Source organism: Micrasema longulum, unplaced genomic scaffold, assembly GCF_059751315.1.
Source record: "Micrasema longulum isolate JH-2025_06_02 unplaced genomic scaffold, ASM5975131v1 h1tg000413l, whole genome shotgun sequence".
NCBI classification, from domain to species: domain Eukaryota; kingdom Metazoa; phylum Arthropoda; class Insecta; order Trichoptera; family Brachycentridae; genus Micrasema; species Micrasema longulum.
This window is the reverse complement of record NW_028277613.1, coordinates 48446-72525: the sequence shown is the minus strand read 5'-3', so window position 1 is coordinate 72525 and position 24080 is coordinate 48446. Positions and strand designations below refer to the sequence as shown.

The 24080-nt window shown below is 32.9% G+C and overlaps 2 protein-coding genes across 2 annotated transcripts; one reads left to right on the top strand and one right to left on the bottom strand.

Annotated features, from left to right (window-relative positions):
* The first annotated feature begins 601 nt into the window (after positions 1-601).
* Positions 602-1847, top strand: LOC148281759 (uncharacterized). The gene is made up of 2 exons (XM_088226165.1): positions 602-1083; positions 1366-1847. Exons 1-2 carry the CDS (start codon positions 733-735, stop codon positions 1711-1713), a joined length of 699 nt encoding a protein of 232 aa, XP_088082291.1. The 5' UTR covers positions 602-732; the 3' UTR covers positions 1714-1847.
* A 10257-nt stretch (positions 1848-12104) lies between these two features.
* LOC148281758 (macoilin) lies at positions 12105-24047 on the bottom strand. Its single transcript, XM_088226164.1, has 9 exons — positions 23830-24047; positions 23378-23519; positions 19744-19870; positions 18494-18768; positions 17671-18157; positions 16445-16963; positions 14815-15098; positions 14333-14510; positions 12105-13629 (listed from the first exon to the last, which is right to left on the bottom strand). The coding sequence occupies exons 1-9, from the start codon at positions 23907-23909 to the stop codon at positions 13394-13396; spliced, it is 2328 nt and encodes a 775-aa protein (XP_088082290.1). The 5' UTR covers positions 23910-24047; the 3' UTR covers positions 12105-13393.
* Positions 24048-24080: the final 33 nt, after the last annotated feature.

Below are 24080 nucleotides of genomic sequence, written 5' to 3'. Positions count from 1 at the left end.
AAAAAAATCTGTGTGAATTATATGTACACGTATGTATTTATTTGTTTACTTAGTGACAATGTGCAATGGCGATTGTATAAATAAAAACCTTTCTCTGGTATAATGAGTAACGCTTATAACGAGCAAATGCAAGTGGTCCCATTTTCCTCGTAATAACCAAGTTCAACTATATTTAATACCCATATTTTTACAAAACTCAAAAAAAAACATTATTTTATTAGCAATGTTTTCCCCAAAATTAAAAAAAAACGAATCTTTCTTTTTTTAGATTGAGCATGTAATGTATACCTCTATAAGTATTGTTCTTGCAGTTCTTATGCGATTATTTTATTTTTTTTACCATTAACTATGTACAAAATTTGTAAGAAAGAAGTCAAAAGCAATGAAATGTGAAAACATGCTTGTTTAGTTATTTTTGATCCTTAGATTGTTTAACTTTCGGTTAAAAAAAATATTAAAAATTCCGATATTTTTATTGCGAAAACTAATCTTTTGAAACTAACAATTTTAAAATAATCTCAGAGTAGGTAGTTAAACATATTTCGGTCTTGTAACACAGTATGTTATTATATAATATGGTAATACCAATACCAATATTTTAATGTCACTTTGACGTTTTATCTTTGTGTTATCGTGATTCTTGTACATCTTGCTCAGTCATTTATAAATATCGAAATTGAATTTTGTTTAACCAATTTATGAATATTACCATCCTATAATCTGTAATTCACCATGTCATCGCATTCTCGAGTACCTCGCTGGCAGGGGAATTTAACATTAGAATTTGTGAAATCATACTTGAAGTATGAGTGCTTATGGAATCCTAAACACGAAGATTATAGGAATAGGAGGAAAACAGAAGCAGCTTATAAATTAATAATCGACGACTTGAGAGATTTGATCAAATTAGATGTCAACAAAGTCAAAATAAAAATTAGAAGTTTGAGAACTACTTACAGTCAAGAAGTGACAAAAATAATGAAAAATTCCACAGATCCAAATAACATTTACGAATCGTCTCTTATTTGGTTCCATGCAATGGATAATTGTTTAAAGGATATTGTTTCGCCTCGGGGAGCCATGGTAACTCATTTATTTCTTGTTAATTGTAGATGACAATTTCCTTAAAAAATATGGTATTCAGCCATATGCAGAATAAAGTTGTCTCGTAATTAACATTTTTCATGCTACAACCGTCAATGATTGATACCCAAATTACCCACCTGACTACCACGCGCCTATTTTTATTTTTTACCTTTATCCGCAATATACGAACATACGTTACCTGCAATTGAAAACCAAGTTTTTTTTTTAAAAACTCTGTAGTATTTTTTTATCGCTTAAATTTTGTTTTGAAACTTACAGCAAATGCATAGAAACTCATCGGATTGGAACGATTCTTGCGATGCCGAGTCCAGTGACGATTCAAACAATACCGTTAAATACACAAATAATGAAGCATCGCTGAGCACCGATTCTGTCATCCTCAAGGACCCCATTTCAGACACGTCAGATGTGGACCAGAAAAATAATAATACGGATTTATTTCATATTCCTAAACAGGCTGGATATAGCAAAGTGTATGAAGATGAATATGATTTGTTCGGTAAATATATATCGGCTCAGTTGAGAAAACTTCCACTTAAAAGTTCCATGCGTTGCAAAGTTCACATACTCAATATATTATCCAATGCCAGACTATCTAGTACATGATTAATATGGATGATGGAATAAGTTATCAATCATTATATCAATTTATTTCAAACAATCTGTCAGCCAAATCCATAATGCAAGCCAAAATGGTGGTTAAAGCTGAATGATTATTTTCACATTAGAACTTTATTTATTTATTTTTATTTTATTTTATTTGGGATTTTTACAGTTAACTTTATGGATTTAAAATTATATCGTCGTGATTGTAGTTGTAGTTCAAAGACATTATGTGCGAAAAACACGACATTGACTTTCTTTTTATATTTTATCTTGAAAATGTTTATATAAAGGCTTTATATTTCAGGTTTAAAAAATATATATATATGTATGTATAACTAACCCTAAGTATCAAATGATATACTTTTGTACTAAAAAATAAATAAACCGCTCTCATGTAAAGTTGAAGAAAATCACATGCGTCTTTGTTATAACGATCATGACGATATATTTTATTTACCGGTTAATAGTAATTTAGCACCGAGTGCAGTAACACAACAATAGAAAAAAATTATGTTTTTATCAAAAAGTATTAATAATAAAAAATATATAGTAAAAAGAAACATAAAAAAATCAATACAGCCTTGGAAAGGGCAATGTTTCTTTTCTTCATATGGATTAATATTTTATAAAAGTAAATAACAATAATGATTTTTTGTCATCTTTGTGTTTCGATTCTGTTAATAATGTATTTTTAAAAAGTAACAACAGCCAGCCCTCCTTAAAACAGGTTTCCTTAGTGAGGGGACTCTTAAAATAAAAAAAATTCAGAGAGTATAACAAAAAAATTCAATTGCGCAAGCGAATTTAAAGGCAACTAAGTTTTAACTAACTTGTTGAAACATTCAAGTTTGTAAAAATTCTTGATGGAAGTTCACTGTAATTTAACCATAGAAATAAAAGACGAGTTATGCTTAAATTCACTTAATTTTTCATCACTTTTCATCAATTTTGCCACATCTTCGATCTTTATTATAAAATTAAATGTATTTATATAAAAACAGGAATGATAAACAATTCAAAATAACAATTATAATAAAGATACCAGCCACCTCTAAGATGTCACGATAGCGATGAAACTAGTCACAATTTTTTTTCAAATCTGTGGATTGAGCATTATAATGCTAATTCACCTTTTGTTTCGAAAATAAAATAACGACTTTTTATTTAGGACTGTAATTATTCCAATATTTTATGACGTAACATTCACAAGAACAGACTTTAGTGAATTTATTTACTTCTAGAAAAACATCAAAAATTTATTTGCTTTTTTTTATCATTTGGAGGGCTCTAGAATCAACAAGTATTTTGATAAAAAATGTTTTTATGGGAATAGTTATATTATATTACATACGTTATAATATTAACTTTGTGGAAAATTTCACAGTTGTGTTTAAAATATTTAAATTAATTTTGTTTTAAAGAAAAAAACATTGGGTAGGCAATATATTTAGGTTGAACAGCGACAATGTCAACCAAATGAGTTCTTTATCCATTAAAAACATACTAAAACAAAAAATTTAACTTTTTACTTAGGATTATTTTGCATAAACTTTTTGTATTAAAAATATAAAGCCTGTAATTATTTGTTAGTAACTTTGCTGAAAGGTTAAAATGTGCAATGAAAGAGAATTCACACCACAGAAAATTCAATGTACGAGATCGGGTGCATTATATTAAGCTTTTATCTCTTCTTACATCCCATCTCCCATCTGTTTTATTAGATTTCTCCGATACATCATTACGAAGGTTTTTTATCTTTGTAAATAAAACATAAGATAGTTCAAGTTCACTGTAATTGCACATTGATAAAAGGTTCAAGAACGATGCAAAAATATAAGCCAAAGAGATATTTTTTTTATCAATACTGATTTATGTACAAATACTTTTTTTTATCCACCTTACAAATGTCACCGAAGCAATCCAAAATTTGTTAATTATATTATTCCAAAATTTAATCATTGCGTGACTTGTATGTACCTACCTCTTTAACAAACTGCGGACACTTTTGGACCCTAAATACATAATGCAGGCAAGCAGTAGCCACAAATGTGCTAATTTTACATTTTTACCGATTAAATAATCATGCATGAATTATGTTTACTCTGTTATATAATCCTTCTCATTTTGGCAAGAAAGAGTAGGTATGAAATTGACAAACACATGATTTTTTTTACTTGCTTCATACTGAAATGGTATTATTTCACGCAATTGGGGAGAAATCAGACAATTCAAATTTCAGACTACAGCCCAAATGCACTTCTCTAAAAATTAAGCAAACACAATTTTTAAAGTACTGCATTTACTGTGAACATTGAACTTTGCACCTAACATTACCATTGTATAAAAACTCAACTCATATGTAGAGTCTTATTTGAATTTCACCTGTGGCCGGCAGTCATTGGCAGCATTGTGTAATGGGAGGTAATAAGGAATAAAGAACTGGATAAAGGTTTGTATGAAACACAATAATCATTCATTTTTTTATTGCTGTCACAGCATTTGTTTATTACAAAGTAATATCGGAAATCTCTTCCATTGGAACTTCCACATTTCATACAAAATATGTTAATCACAAGAATAAAGTTGTAAGGAAATGAAAATACAGTTGGCTGGTGACAGTAGTTCCTATATTATATACATACATACCGTAGAGAGATATACATTCACAGTAATGCACCTCTCGAATGAAAATGTGATGTTCCAAATTTCTAAATTTGACTAAAATCCTATCACTGTGACACAAATTAAGTACATTCAAATTCACAAATATATATTTAATCGCTCCGATGACAATCCAATCCAACATCAGTGATGCAAATTGTGCACGTGATATTTTGCTACTATAAAATGAAGTTTAAGTAGATACTTTTGTTAAAAAATTAATCAAATACATAAATCATTATATACACAACCAAAAGTTGACGTAACATATTATGCCTACACGAAGTCGACTACAGCCAGTGTGATGTATACGCCTGTAGACTAATGCTCCGCTTCACTCGGCTCGACGACAGAACACAAGCGTATACATATACGCGCTCCCGACCACATCTGGTGGACTAAACTAGGCGCCGGGACAAATCTTAAAAAATATACGATCCATCTGTCAAGGAGTCTTAAAAATAAAAACACGAGGTGTTTTTGTACATTTTACAGCCATTCCGGGTTGTTACGTTACCAAATAAAACTAGCAACTAAGTTCGTACTCGTATCATCATACATACAAATTAAAGTTATCACATAAATATTACACATTAAAATACTAGGAATTTGTAGCGCAAAACAGTCTGTCGGGGGACTCGGCAAGTACGCCTTGTCGGAGACAAGTGGGAGTATTTGTTCCCCTTCTTCCGGGCACCCATAAGGGCGACCAGTCACAAATTAACATCTCGCTTTGACATTTTGAATAACAACCTACGATAACATGACTACATGAGATAACATCAACTTTAAATATGGAGGAAATGAACGCTAGCCCCTATTCTCATTATTGGATACTGATTTTCCCGCTCAATTTGAAGGTATAAAATATTTCAATATGTTGCAAAACTTCGAAGAAAATAAAAGTTCGTCTAAAATTCTATAATAATTGGAAGAAAAGTGGATACATGTTGTCACAGAATAATGAGAGTACAGTTTTACATACATAAGGATTCCACAGAAGCCTTTGCATTAGAACGCTGGAAAACTTAAGATAATTCACAGTTAAAGTTTTACAAAAATATTGGCTCAGGTTGATTGTGAATATAACGTGAACAGATGTATAGGTACTGAAGTCTGCAATATTGATACAACAGAAGTCGCAGCGCTCCCAACGCCTGCGTACAAAAATTTAGGTGATTCTTAAAACAGAATCGGACTGTGTTTACACGAGGATAGTACATCCGTTACTCAAATAAAATAACCTATTCTAAAGCTCTTTGGTTTAACAATAAATGGAAATGCCATTCTCACACTAAAATGTTTCCTCAGTAATGAGAAAAAATACTGATCCTACAATACAATGAGATTTTCCACAAATACAATAATAAGAAGTCTTCGATACGGCCTTCACTGGCACTTCATAAAAGACAGTTTAGATTTTTTCTCGCACAAGATATTCTTCGAGCTAATATTGTATAAACTGACAGCCGAACTTTACCACGATTACATGTAATGAGAACCGAGATGATAAAATAGCTTTCGTGCATACAGTTTTACAACTTGAAGAATGCTCCTGCGCAATAATTGTATTCTGACACTACTCTTGTAGTTGCCGTAGTGCCAAAATGAAGACTATTTCGCAATATAAATAAAATAATTACAAATACAAAATCACAAGTTGTAAAACTCACCGGGATGTCTGGGTACCGACCGGTAAAGATGTGCTCAAATTAACACCATTTTATTATCTAGGAACATTTCTATAAATCTTTTCACAACATATTTTTTAAGTGTGAAATTTTTGTACTACGCTTGTTTATTCACATTTCTGCAACAGTTATATGAAATAAATTTTATAGAATGATAATTTCATTTTAAAAACATTGATATTAATTTTACAAACAATTCCAACATTTCTAATATTTTGACTTTCTGTAAATTATCTTCAACTTGCATTTTTTATTTATAAAACACCCTGCTTATGCTTGTTAAAGGCACTGTCTACAGATAAGTCAGAAATAGAAGTATATGAAGAGATGATCAAACTGCTACTCGAAAGAAGTTATTCTATGAAATTAAATTATAGCTATATAATTTTAAAAAGAAATTGAGATCATTGCCAATTGCATATTATATAAACACATATTACATAATATAGCATTTAGTATGCGGTTTATGCACAAATATTAACAAAATTATAATTTAATGAAGTTATTTTCTTCATTTTTGACACTTGTGAATTTTTTTAATGTGAATTAAAAATATTCATAATGATAAAACTACATACATACTTTTAAAATGTCAGTTGTTTTATGCATCGATCAATGGTATCTACAGAACAGTATTTGACCCGGGAACAAAGTGAAATATTTCTTTGTATACAAAAAACATTTTGAGAGCCGACAATATGGGCGTGTATTTGAGGAACCTAGTAAGAAAATCTCATGATAAAACTAAGACAAAATGCTTTATATGCGTTAATCTTTTTTTAAATCATTTAAAACCTCTGAAAATATGGATTATGTATTTCTTTATGATGTATAAGAGTTATATCCGCATCTTGATGCGACTTCCCAATAAGATTTGAAGTATTAATTGTGAAAATAGGACCTGCATGTAAGATGCTTATTATTTAACTGAATGTTAGAAGTTAGGAGATACCATTTTAACATTTTAGAAAGACCAAACAAGGTCGCTATATTATAATTAACTTACATGTCAGGAACCTATATAATTCCATTTGGTGTTTTGAGAGGAAACAGTTTTTTTAGCTAAACATTTTCACCGAAACGTAGAGCTTTTTTGAGAAAGACAAAGGAAATCTAGGCCTAATGAGGAAGTTCTGAGTTTTTTTAAATAATTTTATTTGTTAATAGACTATCAAACTAAGCCAAAAAATTACTCCACCCGTGACGTCACAAGTTGTCGTCGGTGAGTTGTGCTGACTTTTAAAATTAGAACCCCGTAGCATCAAAATACACTAAACCTTGGAAAAAATGGCTACCGGGAAATTGGAAATCTCTCAGATTGATCATCATTGATATCACAAGAACTTGTTACATACTTCATTTTTATTAATTTTTTCATACATTTTTGAGAAACTTGGCAGTACAATTAAATGTTAAAAATATTACCATGTGTAAGAAATCATTTTTATATCCAATTTCTCATAGCACTGAACTTCCTCATTAGACACGGCTTATGACCTGTTATTCACTTGTTATCAGTTATCACTTAAGACAACGTAACATTCACTGTTTTGCCCAAGATTAAACATCCATATATCATCGCTTATTAACAAAAAAAATTCAACACCTATAAAAATATATACATGTAATTTCGAAATGGTTAAATTCAATATTCGCTTGCATTTATGTTGCTTAAAATATTGTAGAAAACTGCGCGCCGGTGGACAAGACTAGTCAGATAAGGAATCGCTCCACAGTGGCCCCAAGTTCGGTTCGCGGATGAGTTATCCATGCCTTTTTTTTTTTTTTTTAAAGGAAAAAGAAATATTTGCGTTCTTATGATTTACCCAAATATTTAATTTTGAGGGCCATTCTCAACGAGTTGTAAATAACTCACTATTAGAAAATGGAATCAAGTTGGGGTAGAGTGGGATTCGAACGACGGACCTTTGGTCCGTGAGTCCGAGACACTAGCCACGGGACCACAACCCGATAACAGCCTTAGACTCGGAATGAGACAACTGGTAATAAGGATTTCAATGACGCGTATTTTGTGTCATCATAATAATATTATACTTTACATGCGACGTCGGATTAATTTTATACAATAGTATAAAACACATATATTTTTAAGTATCTAAAAACGAGACGTTACACACCCTACTAGACTAACTGCGCGTATTAAGTTATTCGGGCCATACTACGCTTGATGTATGCGACATTCGTTAGAATTGCACTCGGCAGGGACGATGAATGATACCAAAGTGACGTGACGGCAACTGTGAGTCGTTTTAGACGTGCTCATTTTTAAACCCGAAATTTATTTATGAAAACGTGTCTTTATGCATTGATAGTTATATAATTCGAATTGTGAAAATGCACTCGAAATTTTTATAATTTTTTTAGAGAAATAAAAGGAGTGATACTTACATATCCACTAATTTAGTAACGTTATATTACGTTCGAATATCACTCCTCTTTTATTTGTACAATAAATTAAAAATATTTTTCTAACAAATTTAAATGTTTGTTTTAAATATTTGTGTTATTTCCAATTTGTGAAAACACCCTATTGCAATTTCCCGCTAATTAATTTTCCGATCATAATCACAGGTTATGCTTCAAATATGATGAAGTTAGCAAAGCTTACTACAAGTGATATTAGAGCCCATATTTCCTCCAGTTTTTGTCTTTTGAACTTACCGGTCAATTAGCATTTAATTATTACTTTATTGTAGGCAAGCAACATTTTCTGATGTGCCTATTGTACTTTCTGATCAACTTAATTGTAGTTTCTTCAAGAAATCATACAGATTATTTTTTTAAAAGTTGAATAGTGTAGAATATGAATAGTTGAATAGACAACCGGCATGTTATTCCAGTCTGTAAACCACTGCTGAAGAGTTATTTCAGTTTGTTTTATGATGTAATATGACATATCAAATTTCTTTACAAATTAAAGAGACTTTTGCTCACTCCTAAGAGGCGTGTGCGGCAGTGGCTAACGGTGATTTTTATAATAGGTAATCTACAAAAAATGTTCATTCATTTGTACTATATAAGTAAATAATATAATGAAAAATAACAATTTTTTTCCATGGTTCTATGAAAATCAACTGAAATAACAATTATAATTAACTTCGCGATATACGTCGCTATATTCTACACTATTTCAATACAACACCTGTACAAAAGTTTATTAAAAAATACCACAACGACGTGAATGTTGAAGCAGATATTTCCATTATGATTGCAATGTCAACACTGAGCACTGGCCGATTCCTTTTAAAATGGATAATGCCAAAAACAGCCACTTTGAATGCCACATGTCCTATGTGATACATATGTCAACGGTATCCCATCAAAGAAAAATAGTCCTTCTCAAAAAATGTTCGAAATACTAGTTTCCAAATAGAGAATCTTTAAATAATATTTGTAATCTGCAAGCTCGTTTTAGTACTAAAAAACCTGACTGGGAAGATGTAAAATATAGTGTACTTTTTTGTATGGAGAAATAAGCTGAGGTAATCGGCTAATTACATCGTTCACTGAGAACGGGCTGGGCGCTGGCCATAATTCATAGATTTTTTTCTAGGTGTTATGATTTATAATAAATACAAATTATTTTATTTATTTTCCGATAAACATAGTTACTGTAAAACACTACTATCGTAAGTCATATATAATGGCTTGCCGTGCATAATCCCTTATTTGGACGATTCACCCCTGGCGTGCGGACATACCGTATCGCCGACTAGCAACCTTGCCTCTTCTCTTTTTCAATCCTGCATCCAAAGTTATACCGAAATTAAAATTAAATAGTACAGATGATAGACTTCACTAACTTTTATAGAAGGGAATATGGAAACTTAAATGGTCCTTGAGAGCTGTTTTGACGATGTAACACTTTTTATAATGTTACGCATACTCAACAAATGGAACCATAAAATGAATATGGATGGTTAAACATAGGCAGAATGGCGAATGTATTTCACCGCGTGTAAAGTGGTCACTTTCAAAAACTAGGTTTTCAATCACTGATGTAATATCATGTGGAAATTCCATAATAATTTACTATTTAAAAAATATATTTATTTTAAAGAAATATTTGCATTTTGATGACTCTCCCAAAGTCTAGACATTTACAGAGCTTATGACCTGTCGTTGGCTGGTTTAAGTTATCACTTTACACGCTGTGTAGCGTTCATCTTTTAATATCTATTCTTCTTGCATGTGTTGATTTTTGTAAAGTAAAATAGTTGAAAATTGACAAGTTAACAGTACTCAAAAAATTTTGACAAACATACTTAAAAACACTGTTAAGTAGAACAGTTTTTAAAAATAGGTAAAACCCTAAACTTCTTCAACCTTAACGGGCGGCGTTTGGCAAGTCTGGTAGATTACATCGCACCCCCAGAAGTACACTGCCGCAAGTCTAAATTTTGCTGTTTTGAGTTATGAATGCAGTTTGACCACATTGTTTCTCTCTTAGTAGAACACTGATGTATCTCTATGATTTCTTTAGATATGCTACAAACCTCAGTATTATTTGAGATCAATTGCAAAATATCGAGAAGAGCACCACAGTAATTATGATGCTACGGTGTTTTTCTCATATTTTAACCCTTTATACGACACATATTTTGTTTCGATTTATGTCTTCCAAACCTAATAAAATATTTTATTTTTTAAGGTAATAAACATACTGCATTTGAAAATCTGAATGGTAGACTGATCTACCAGTGTACATTATTACGATACTCATATGACATAAGACTTATGATTAATACAAAATTATAGAAAATAAATACCTCAATTCTGGTGGTATACGTATTGTATCAGTATGTTTAAGGTGTCCTATAAAGGGTTAACAGTCAAAATACCACAAAAAATACTGGGAATTGTAATGTATATTAAGTTACGAGCAGTAATTATTTATTCTAAAATTTATATTTGATTCATGTGGTTATTCATTTATATATACGCCCAGCGGGCATTTTTAAGGATGATACATACGATAGAAAAAATTTAAACATAATAGTATTTAGTAAAAGTGCAAAAAATAAGATCATTGATATAACATTAAGGAAGAGAGGGCTGTTTTTGACTGTTTTCACAAAGCAAAATATCTACAACAAAAAAAAAACAAAATTTGTTTCAAAATTTTTTAACAGAGATTGATTCTTCAAAATGAGATTTATTGATTGAAGTCAAATTTAAGCAAAACGATATACATATAGGGGAAGTTGTAACGAGCTAATTGGATTGGATTATCATTTTATTGAATAATATTATGAAAATATTTTAGTTTAGAAATATGTAGGCATATAAAATACAACAAAAAAAGTTAATAATGATTTCACGCAAAAGTAAATTTATATGTTATATCCAAACACAAATTAAATTTTTTATACATTCCTATCACAAAATATATAGATATATCGTTTAACTGAAAATTTGGATTTTTTGAATGAATAGTTACACTTTTTCTATCATATTGATTTCCTGTATACGAGTTAAGATGAAGAATTTCTATAAAACAATATTTTTGTTTTTGTTAGAAGCTATCTTTTTATCATAAAAAAACCTGAAAATTTTACTTTTTGTAGATATTTCGCTTTGTGAAAACGGTTCTCAATGAGGAACTTTAGCCCTACAGGAAATTGGATACAAATATTTTTTTTTACGTGCAGTAAAATTGGAGCATTAAATTATACGGCAAAGTTTCTTGAAAATGTACGAAAAAAATATAAAAAAAGATTAAAATAAAAATGAACTTCTTTGAACGAAGTCACTAGTGCATATGAATCAACCAATGATAAGAGAGCTGTGGAAGATTTCCAGTTTACTTACCGTCAACGGACCAATCGGCTGACCGAAATAAGCAGAAGAGAACTTGAGATGTCACACGCAGATTAATTTCAGAAATACAATACTTTAAAAAATCATGGCGCAGGTAACACTACATATATATTTTTTTTTTCTTAGTTTGTACATTAAAAAATATAAAAAACCACTGAACTTCCTCATTGGACTAGGTGACAATAGAAGAGGGAGCGAGATAGTTGCAGTTGAATTTAATTCAGCGATCGCATGAAAGAAAATGACTTGTTTTGAATTCTGGACGAGGCGAAGTGAAAACCATAATTTAAGAGTTTCCGTTCAAAAGTGGCTATTTACAGGTTTCAATTTTTCCTTTTTCTATTTGGTCAAACTTTTCTGTGCCGCTTGGTACTATTGCTATGGCAGTTCCCAGTGAGGCACGAAATTTTAGGCAATTTTTAGACAATACAAAACCTAAAATAATTATTTTGTAAACATATTATAAGTCAAAGGAGAGTCATAAAAACTTACCAAATAAATACACGATGTGTCATTTAAGGCACCATTCCTCAGAAAAACGCGATGAAAATTTTCACAAAATGTCAGGGTCACATGCCACGTACATCATTGTATATTTTTCATTGAATACATCATACATTCATATTCTCTTTCCATTTTGAGTCCGTAGAAGAAAACAAGATTGTTTCACGGAGTTCAATTTTAGCAATATTATTTGGGTCCCGATAATAAAATAATATTGTAAAAAAGACAAGTACAGACTCACACATTTACTTTAAAATCGAGATAAATGTGCTCGTAAATTGAGGAATAATATAAAACGCACTTTCTACTATCCACAAACAATAGTTTTATAAAACAAAGAAAATAAATAAAGAATAAAACCAGGGTGAAGTAATAAAATAAAAACATCAGATATTATGACAAACTAAGTTCGACAAAAAATAATACGCAATACTAAAGTAGACTCCCAAAATTGAGTTTCAACCCTGCATTATCGATGCGTGCTAAACGTCAAACATAGCTTTTATTTGAATTGCTACTGTGTCGATACTTTTAATAATTCCTAGTGTTTCATCAAAATTCTAACAGATGTCTCCGAGCGTATGAAATCTAAAATCATTCGGAATATTTGATCTTGATACAAAAAGCGCATACAAAGACACGCATCTTTTTACGCTATTTTTGTATAATGCGCTTATGGCACTTAACCAGTTAAAATATTTTCAATCTTACCCGTTTCTAACCTGAGAATGCTTCAAAAATTGTCATATATCTGTGGAGATAAACTTTAGGAGCATTTTGAGATCAAAAAGGGATAAAAATTGAACCAAAGAGTAAAAGAAAAATTGAAAAACGTAAATAGCCCCTTTTGAACAGATACACTCCTCAATAAAATAAAATAAAAATGTTAAAGTTTGTTGCTGCTCTCCTGCAAAATGGCCGATTTAGACATTCCACAGTGTACTTTTGGGGGTGCGACATATCGCCTATCCCATCTAAATCCATTACGTGTCGCCAATCAAGCCGGGCACCATGCCCCCCTTAGGCGTGTAGGCCGTGGCGTTGGGGTCCAGGCTGCTGGGCGAGGGCGGGGGCAGGCGCACTAGCGGGGGCGGAGGAAAACTCAGCTTGGAAACCCCAACGGGGGCTCCAGAGAACGGCTCCGAGGGCATGATGGCCAGCATCTGGGCTATCTTGCCCTTCAACTCGTCGATCTCCCTCTCCTGGGCGCGGATCAAACCTAGGGGAGGAAAAAATTACAACAAACGTTATCATCGTCGCATCTTGTTCGCACCGGATTGTGCATAGGGCATTGCATTGGCACATTTTTTATAAAAAAAATATTGGCAAGTAATTTAAAATTTGAAGCAAGCAACCATTCGGTTTTAAATTAAATTTATTTTTAGTTTTAAAATGCTTCTAAATATTTTTTTTTAATATGCCAATATGTCTTCGTGCTCATATCGATCATTGTAGTTTCGGACGTGACAGGGTTTACCATACAAGTTATATTGCGTGTCATAATATTTATAAATTTGTTGATTTTAGTATAGAAGAGTCTCGACTTAACAGTTATAAAATTCTAGGTACATAAGTGGTACATAATTGAACGTACCTAGAATTGTATATAATGACCTTCGGTCTACTTAATTCTTACATTCGATTGAAAATGCCCTAACAAGGCGAAACAATCGTCTGATTATTTGTTTTTGTTTTTAAAAAAAACTATAAATTAGTACTCGAATCAGTGTCCGATTTTAATATTGAAATTATGAGCCGAGTCAGTAAATAGATATAGGGGATTTTATATTTGGGTTTCTTCAGCAAAAAGAAGTGGTTATGATTATTTTATGTGATCAACATTTGTTTTGCTCTCCTGAACCGGCCCGAAAACCAAGTCAGATATTTCTCTAAATGCAATAACTCCGGGAGGTGAGTCTTACCTTCTTTAACCTCCAGGTGTCGCTTGACCTCCCCCACAGCCGAGAACAAGTCCAGCTTTATGCGCGTCTCGGCCGACAGGGAGCGCTCCAGGTCCTGGGCACGTTCCTGCATGGCGTTCAATGCGCTGTGCCACGCCTCTGGCCCGTGTTCGCGACATTTGGTCTCTAGGGTGCTCACCTGCGATAAATTACACTTATTTAAACCATATTCATTTGAGTGGTGAGTTCAGGCCGATATGAGTTTAAAAATACAACCTATTATACCGAGAGCTCCATTTAAAAAAAATATGTTCACATTTATAACGATAAATTATTGTAATAAAAGAACTTCTTTTTATTCTGATGACCGGTTTCAAAGCTACACAAACTTCTCTATCGAGATACAATAAAAATAAAGCATAATTTTCTGCAGCCATTGAGATGCACACCGAGTTTTACTGGGTTATTATGCTGCGTTGTTTGCACCGTATTCCGTTACTCACTTGCAACTGCGAGTCCTGCAGGTCCCTCTCGGTGCGCTGCATGCGGTCGCGCGCCTGCGCCAGCTGCGCCCGCAGCCCCGCCGCCTCCTGCTCTAGCGCGGCGCGGCGCTGACGGCACGAGTCCGCGCGGCGTCGCTCCTCAGCCAGGCGTCGCTCGGCTGCGCCCACCGCAGCCCGCTCTGCAGCGCGGGCTGCGCCCAGCCGCGCCGCCAGCTGCTCGTTCTGCGCGCGCAGCAGCGCCGCCTCCGCGCGCGCCGCCCGCATCTGCCGCTCTGAGCTCTCCTCTGAGGAAAACAAGCGCAACCATCAACAACTGGGGTGCAATTATGAATCTTCTCTATCCCCGAGTGGTTAATTTGGGGATATTTATTTTTTCCATGCGACTAATTTTCGCTTCATATATGGCCACACTGATGATTAAACGTCAAAAAATATGATGATTTTTCATTTAGAACATTACTGCGACTTTAAGCATTACCCAAAACACATAATTAGGTTCAATTGACCAAACCGTATTAGTTTTATTTCCGTTTTTGAAGCACCTTTATACACCATTTGACGTTCAATTGTCAATGTGGCCATTATATGAAGCTAAGTGTCGTTGCATTAAAAAAATTAAAATCATCAAATGAATCACTCTCCAGGGGTAGAGAGAGAAGATTTAGAATATCACCACTGGAATCCAGAGATGTCTAATTAAAGAAACATGCAAAAATGGGTTATTTAACCATCAATTCTGTGGCATTTAGGTAAAGAGGTATTTTTTCATTTAATATGTATTTAAATTCTTACAGATTACTTATTTGTAAAAAAAATGAATACCTCACTGGGCACAACCCGTGTTTAATATATTATACTTATAGTGTCTAAAAAATACATATAAAATATTACATATTCATATTTAAATCCACGCAGATATATATACATATATAATAGTAAGAAAAAAAAAAAAGAGAAGAAAAAGGAAACAACATTATATTATTAGCACAGCTCACACATTTAACAACTGTGCAGACATTAGGTCAAGTAACAAGCTACTGTCAGGTCCCGGTGGCCCAACATCCGCACAAATGCCAAATATACGAGTATATGACATATATTCATAGAGACACTGTGTGGATACAAATACAAAACATGAAATGCAAAAATAATTATATGTAAACAAGTTAACTGCTTTGGTAGGGTGACCATCTCAAGACAGTTTTCGGGACCCTAAGTCTTAAAGTCTTAAATTCAGTTTTGTGTGGTAGTTTATTGTTTAAATCCGGTCCCTGGTTTATTAGTCTCGTCTCGTTCCAGAATGTTGTGTGTGATATTGTTCTAATATTATTGTATCGAGCCTGCGTTTTATATTTTTGTGCAACTACTACTATGGTGAGGGTGGAATTTGGATATCAGTGTAATTACTGTCCTGACGAAGAGACGGGCACCTACACAATAAGTTTTTCTAAGTTATTATGACGTGCCGTTTGCACTCTTTTCCGCTAGTTCGAATCGCATCACAGCGATCTGAAATGTTGGAAGAGGATACTAACAGCACACAGCATAATAATACAGAAAAAGTCATTGTGAAAAGTCGGTAAGTGAAATATATATTTAATAATATTTAAATATAAATAATAAAACTTACTTTGTTCAGTGTGTTTTTGATAAAACTCACTTTCTTTGAGAGATTCTCTGTCTTTAAACTCTTTCTCTTTATTGGATTCTCTATCTTTTTTGTTTTCCTTTTCTTTGTGAATTTCTTTCTCTCCTCTGAAAATGTCACCGTTACTCGTTTCTCTATCCCTTGAATCTCTGTCCTTGTGAGAATATTTGTCTTTTTCCAAATCTTTTTCTTTTAAGGAGTCCTTTTCTTTGTGAATTTCGCTTTCTCTTTGAGAATCTTTTCTGTCATTTTCTCTCTGAGATTCCTTTTCTTTGTGAGAATCTTTTTCTTTAAGCGTATATTTTTCTTTGTGAGATTCTTTTTCTTTGTGATTCTCTTTGGGGGGATCTTTTTCTCTGTGAGATTCTTTATCCTTATTTGAGTCTTTGTTTACATCTCGTTCTTTATTCGCTTCCTTGTCTTTATTTTTATTTTTTCTTCTTTCTTCTCTCCAACTTGCTACATTTTCTTTCTTTTCGCATTTCCCAGAAGACTTCAAACCTGTAAGTATAATAAATCAATGTCTGTTTACAAAAGTAGATAGTGTGAAAACTAAACCTGCTATTTATTTATTTATTCATTTCACATTACACTTGTATACATATTCACTAACGTATTGTGGCTTTTGAGGCTGTGCCCGTGTTAAACCATATAATTATCAACAAAATACAAAGTAAATTAATGTAATTAATAACATAAGATGCAATATAAAAATTAAAAAATAACACTCCAAATACAAGAAATAACGTTTAATACTTATAAAACTACTAAAATATAAATCATATCTGCTGACATGTCGGTTTCGCAGTTTAGTGGTTTTCATTATTTTTCCTTTTATATTTTTCTGTTCATGTTTACCTTCTTAAATAAAAAATACATATAAAGTTACAAACATAAACCAGCATTCAAAATTAATAGAATATAATATAAAAACATAATTGTTACATTAATTTAAACGAGGTATATAAAGGGCAAATTAAAGGAATCAATAATGTAACAAAATAACGGTTTAAAGGATATTAAACAATAAAACGAAACACCAAAATACATAAAGCAGAAATAAGGACAAGTAGAAGGAAGGAAAGCAAAAAGGGATACAGTAAAAAGTTTGATTTAATTTTCACTATTCCTGAACTCTGAACAATTTAACAACTTAACAACTATGGTTTCTTCGACAAATAAAGGCTACTACAGAAACATAAGTTTACCTTTTGCAGTTTTCTCGGTGTACAAATCAGTATCCGCATTACTGGCTTCAGGGCTGGTCTCCTGGAGCTCCTTCTGCCTGTCCCCCGACTTGTCTATCTGGTGGGGTATGCTCCCGTTACTGTGCGAGTGCTTACTCGGAGCCAACTTGCTACTCTCCTTCTCCTTGTGATTGGAGACATGATTTTGACTAGATTTGGTTGCCGCTGCGACAGCGGGACTAGCGCTGCTTTCACTGACGACACTTTCTGGACTGTCCTTGGAGTGATTAGCCAACGTGATGACAGCGGCAGGTGTGTGGTTGTGATGGGAGGAAGACAAACTTTTGTCATTCTGTTGCTGATTACTTTTGGTGTCAGACTTTTTACTGTGGTTTTTGGAAGAGTTCATGTGGATGGCATTGCCATTCATTTGCTTCTCCGGAAGAGTAATTTCCGGAGTTTTTTCTATTGCGGGACTGGCTCCCTTTTCCGGCTCTTTTACTGCCAGCTGCAAATACAAAGCAATTAAATATGTTTTAAGCACCGAAGAAACAAGATTTGATTATAGTTAATGTAAACATTTATATGTACAATATCGCTAACTGCCAATTACAGTGTACATAATATTAAACGTATTTAAAAAAGGTCTTAAAAAAAACAAAAAAAAAGCACAGTAGAACATTTAAAGGAACATGTTGTCTATAAAAATTATAACAAACAAAGATAACTAAATCACTAATACACATTATGATACACAATTAGAAAAAAAGAGTCTAAAACTTGTAATCACAGCATGGAAAGATCCACCTCTCTGGGCAGGCTTAGTGAAGGTGCGCAAGTTTACCTTTTGGTTTGGTGGAAGCGCCTGCTGCAGCAACTGCAGGTAGAAGGTGTTCTCTCTCGCCACCTCTCTCTGCCTCCGTCGCCTCATGCGATGGCCCACGAAGGATTTGAGGCCGAACCCCAGCGTGACTACCGGGTAGCCGATACAGTGGGCCGCAAACGGTCGGCACAGGTCCAGGTGTGCCGGCATGTGGCGCAAGTCACGCAGGCGTACACCCGCCTCTACGTATACCAGCACAGTACAGAGAATGAGTGTAGGCAAACATACGCCTTTGTCTGAAACATGCATAAGTTTAAATCAATGAGATTTCATGACAAACCGAGTTGTGGAGCAATGGAACAGCATTCACAAACAGGAGGAACACATAAATTTATATTCATATTCTCTGTTTAAAATACAGTGCATTAGATGTACACATATCAGCTGCTAGGGTATATTTATTTATATTTATTGATGTACACACAGTGCCTATGTTGGTATAATAAAATGATATTGTATATTTTAATATGGTATTAATACTCAAATGACTTTAAAAATATGGTATGAAGGACCTCTTCCCAACCTGCTTTAGAACATTGATGGGTTACAGTCTTAAATTACTTTAAAAAAAAGTTTACGTTCCGTAAAATCATACGAAATAGAACTGGGTTATGATCTCATGGCTAGAGCCCATGGCAGAAAATATGAATAGAAAACCTTATAAATTAAAGCATTTTTTCATTACACACGATGGCATTTTTCTGCGCAGCTTCACGTCTAATTACAATGAAAAACCGTTAGAGAATGAAACACGAAAGGCAATTATCCATACTTGGAAAGCGTATTTAATTAAAGGTTGTGACTTGTAAATTATGAACAGTCGAGGAGCTTTGAAGCGCCGATTTTTTCATTTTCTATGATAAAGTTTTAACAAGCCATAATACCTGTAAATCGAAGCCCTGTCATACACAAATCCTCTGTCTAATTCGTGTGCGTAATCTTCATTCGCAGATGTCTTTCTTTTTTTCCCTCTTTTAAGTAGATGAAATCATCTACTAAAATTCTGAACTCTATCACCCCAGGCTGACCACCCCGTTCTCCATTTCTTTAAAAGGTCTTGTATAGGTTCGAGTAATCGAGTTCGAGTTATAGGTTAGAGTTCGAGTAATCGGGATTAAAATGGCCTTTTCTTGGAGCTTGTAATGTGTCTATTTAATTATACGTCATTACAGATAACTAACTACTATGTAGGTGTATAACTTATCACTTACCAGTGTACCAGACATATTGGACCCAGACGTATGTGCTAGCCGCAAAAAACACCCATTGTACAGGAATGAAGAAGAAACAGATCATATCTGACGTCACGGCAATGCACACAAAGAAAACGGAAAAAGCCTGAAACAAAAAATTGCTTCCATATAATATTTAGATTAAAATATGTATTTTCTTCTGAATACTCAACAGAACTACCATTTAAAGATATATTTACTTGATCTATTTATTATTTATATATTAACTACATCAGTGTTTTTCCAACCCTTTTGAATAGGTGACCTTTTTATGGGTAAAAAAAAATCTGGCGACCACCCGGGATCTTTTTTTTATGCTACTCAAATGCCAGTGATTTTAACGATGGCATATTTAATTTTTTTTTAAAGAGACCATATTATTTCATCAATCAAGTGCAATGTAAAAACGAGCACAGTGAAGTGTTAACAGCAAATATATATGTATACAGCATGCTTAGTGGAATTTAATTTGAAATCTGGAAGTCACATTTTTTGCGAAATTAAGTTATGATTGTCATTTTGTTAATATATTCAGATTCTATTAATCCTTGAAAAATTGGAGTCCCTCGGTATAGCACTACTGAAATAGCTAGTTCTAAAACACCGGTAGTCCAGTAATACTTGAGAGCTGAATACCCTGATGTCCATTTACATGCTTTCTAGACTGACTTTGTTGTTCTTCTGCTGTCAATTGAGTTTTAAAAGTTCAAAATCGAGAATAATTGACCTTTAAAATTATGTCAAAGCGAATAAAACTTATAAAAAGGTAGTAGATGCTGGTACTTAAAAGTTATAGCAATTTTCGGCCATTATTTCCTGGGAATTGAGGCTTCAGTTCTTTCCATTCGTTGTGAAAAAAGTATCAGTTGAAACACATCGACACCGAAATAACGCACAGGAAGGAAGGCGTATATTTTTCTACAAACATTGAAGTCCCATAGTTATTTTAACAGTCCATATTGTAAATGTTTTTTTCTTAAATATCCTTATCAAAGTCTATAAATCCAAAAAAACAGCAACGAATTGTGTTTTTACTTCGAGAGATACATTTGAAACTGTTTTACAACTCAAGCGCTCTCCTGAACAAAATTCAACATGTTTGAACAGAAATCAACCCATTTTATATAGCAAACATACCTTAATTTCAGCATTTTTATGTCATAAACAAACTAACACAGAGTAACATAAACTTCAATATATTATATGGATACGGTTTATACCGTGAGTTTATACTCACTGAACGATGAAATATTATCATCTGTGTCTAGTATACGAGATTTGGGTATTATACTTGACACTAAACTTTCTTTTACAATTTATATTGAACATGCTATCAATAAATCCTTAAAACTTCTTGGATTTATTAACAGAAGCACAGCTGACTTAAAAAATATCAATACCCTTAAAACTCTCTTCTGTTCCCTAGTTCGCCCTCACCTAGAGTATTCCTCTGTTATCTGGTCTCCATATTATGATGTTCACATCAAGAATATTGAATCAGTTCAACATCGATTTTTGAGAAAGATAGGCTGGAGGTTGGGCTTATCCAGATACCTATATACGTATAATGAGTTAGAAACTACCTTAAATATATCTTCTCTTCAAGACCGTCGAAATAAATCCGAGCTTATAGAGTCCTATTTAAAATTCTCAACTCACTATTTGATGCGCCTGAACTACTGAGCTCAATAAAATTAAATATCCCAACTAGAAACCTGAGACAAAACTTACTCTTTCATACCGATATACATAGAACTAAATATGGTTTTCATTCCCCTATGCCCAGAATTCTTAGGACTGCCAACAAACATACCAGTCTTGATTTCTTTGATAACAAGTTATCTTCTTTCAAACGATCACTGAATCAAATTCAATTATAAACACCTCTCTCCCGCTTCCACTCCCACCAAGTCTACTATAAACCATTGAGTCTTTCTACTTTTTTTATAATAATTTTCTATGTATAAATGTGTCCTTAAAAATGCCCATTGGGCGTATATATAAATAAATAAAATAAAATAAATATTTATATACGAAAATTAAATTATCTTCTGGTGAACTAACCAGAGTAACTAACCTAAAAACGTTTACACAACAGCGAGAGAGACAGCAATTGGACGCAAGAGAGAGACGCCGCCTTACAAAACAATTAAGGATGCATGTGTATTCCCTTTACAAAACGACGTCTGTGTACTGCTATCACAGACTTGTTTTACATTTTACGGAACAAGTAAAAAACATAGAGTGGATTCATTAATTTTTTTTTTTTAATTATTTCATTTATCAATTAATAGGCAGGTAAAAACACTAAACAGTACACCATGAGGCTGACTAATCTCCACTCGATTTATTTTAGCAAAATTTTCACCCGCGAGTGGAAACTAATTAAATGAAACAAAAAGGGAAAATAATAAATATGTGTCTACCCACCTATACGTGTGAAACGGGTCCGTATATGACAGACGCAATCTTTTAGAATAATAATATATAAGATACATATTTAATGAGGATTTTTACGATTCTAAAGATATAACCCTCAATGTGTTCAAATTCAGTTTTCATTTATAATTTTCGGGTTTAAAAATGAGCGCATACAAAAGGGCTCGCGATTGTGCCGCAAACGTGCTGTTTGTCCAACAGGGCGCATAGAGTCTTGTTTCCAGGTAATTCAAATTATGCATATTTAAATTTAAACCTTTTTAGAAAATTTATCCGTTGCACAAAAAAAAATTAAGACCATTACCATCGTAATTTATTACTTATTTAAAAATTACAAAAAAATGGGATAAGACCTTATTATCGGTTGGTTGGATGAAACTGCCATTTCGTCGCTTTAGTTCGTTTTTGTCCCACATACCATTTTTAACAAAATTGAGTTGGTGTACAGGAGTTCTGAGAAAGCCTAAATTTATAAAATTTAAATGAAAGAAAACATATATTTTTAAATGTTTTTTAACTAATTTTGTCTTAAGTTGAGGTCATTATTTATTTCTATTTCGTAAAAAAAAACTTTAAAGCTCTATTTCTGCGGATTTGTGTTTTGGTCTGTTGGGCAAAAACAAACTGAAGTGACAAAAAGTTAAATAAAAAATACAATACATAAAACAAAATTTTAGCAGAGTATATAGAAAATTGTGCAAATGTATAGGGACTTTTATTTCCCTTGCATTGCTATTAAACATTTTAAGCCTCAATTTTTCGTGCGAAATACTAATTTTTACTCCTAATTATAAATTAAAAACTAAATGATTGCAAAACTCTTATGATAAATAGAAAGCTACATGGACATACTCAGTGTGATCGATCTAAGTGGCAACCTGGCGATGTTCGATGCTTATTTGTTCAGTTGCACTATTGTTAATAAAATGAGAAAAAGTATACTTAAGTACTTGCAAAGTTTAATTTACGACTAAGTACAATGGGTAGTATTTTTAAAGAAATGGTTAGATATAAATAAACCAGCAGTTGATCCAGCCAACAGGTGTCTCAGTGTGGAATACAAATTAATAATAAATTAGAATAGATTTTAACATAGAGTGTGCGCTAATCGTGAAACTAAATAGGCTTATAAAAAAAGTCCATGATTGGATAATTAAACAATAGTATTACTCACAAAACCCTGGTATTTGAATGAATCATATACAGATCGGAGTAGCATCCAAAAAGGCCAAAGGAACTCAAATCTGAACTCCAAAATAAAATCGGCCAAAATAACCATGGCCCATAACATTAAAAATTTCAGGTACAAAAGGGTGCTGAAAAAAACAAATTGCTGATTAGTAAACAAAACTGACATTGTATTAATTTATATATAAATAGATTTTAATAATACTGCGGAAACTTGTATCGTTATAAATTGGCGGCAAAAAACCTGCTGTACGTTTCAGAGGACGAGCAGATGTTCCACAACTCCTCGAGGAGATAAAGCCCAATCAATGTCTCATAATTTAAAATAGCCAGATAAACGGCTTGATTTTTTATAAGTATACTAAATATTAAATAAAATATATTTTAATTAATCTTACAGGTCGTTTCAATAGCTTATTAATTATATTTTATGCATACCTTCCATATATTCCTTCGGTGATCTTGTTGCGCTTTATCGGCCGCCTCATTTTGCCGCACTCGGCATTTCGCCTCTTCATATTTTTTAAAATACTTTATATCGATTAATTTGAATCCTTGACGTCGTTAGTAATTATTTCAAAATAAACATTTAAAACGATTCCCCTGCTCACGGAAAATGTCTTTTGTTGTGTGTCAACCTAGCCTAGAATCACGTCAGAATTTATGAGAAGGCCGCTCAACATCTTGTC

What these genes read in the sequence shown, in the direction of transcription:
- LOC148281759 (XM_088226165.1), top strand. Translation starts at nt 733, where the DNA reads ATGTCATCGCATTCTCGAGTACCTCGCTGGCAGGGGAATTTAACATTA. An exon ending in TTTCGCCTCGGGGAGCCATG is followed by an intron (nt 1,084 to 1,365) that starts GTAACTCATTTA and finishes TGAAACTTACAG; the next exon opens with CAAATGCATAGAAACTCATC.
- LOC148281758 (XM_088226164.1), bottom strand. Translation starts at nt 23,909, where the DNA reads ATGAAGAGGCGAAATGCCGAGTGCGGCAAAATGAGGCGGCCGATAAAG. An exon ending in ACCGAAGGAATATATGGAAG is followed by an intron (nt 23,520 to 23,829) that starts GTATGCATAAAA and finishes TGTTTTTTTCAG; the next exon opens with CACCCTTTTGTACCTGAAAT. An exon ending in CCAATATGTCTGGTACACTG is followed by an intron (nt 18,769 to 19,743) that starts GTAAGTGATAAG and finishes TGCATGTTTCAG; the next exon opens with ACAAAGGCGTATGTTTGCCT.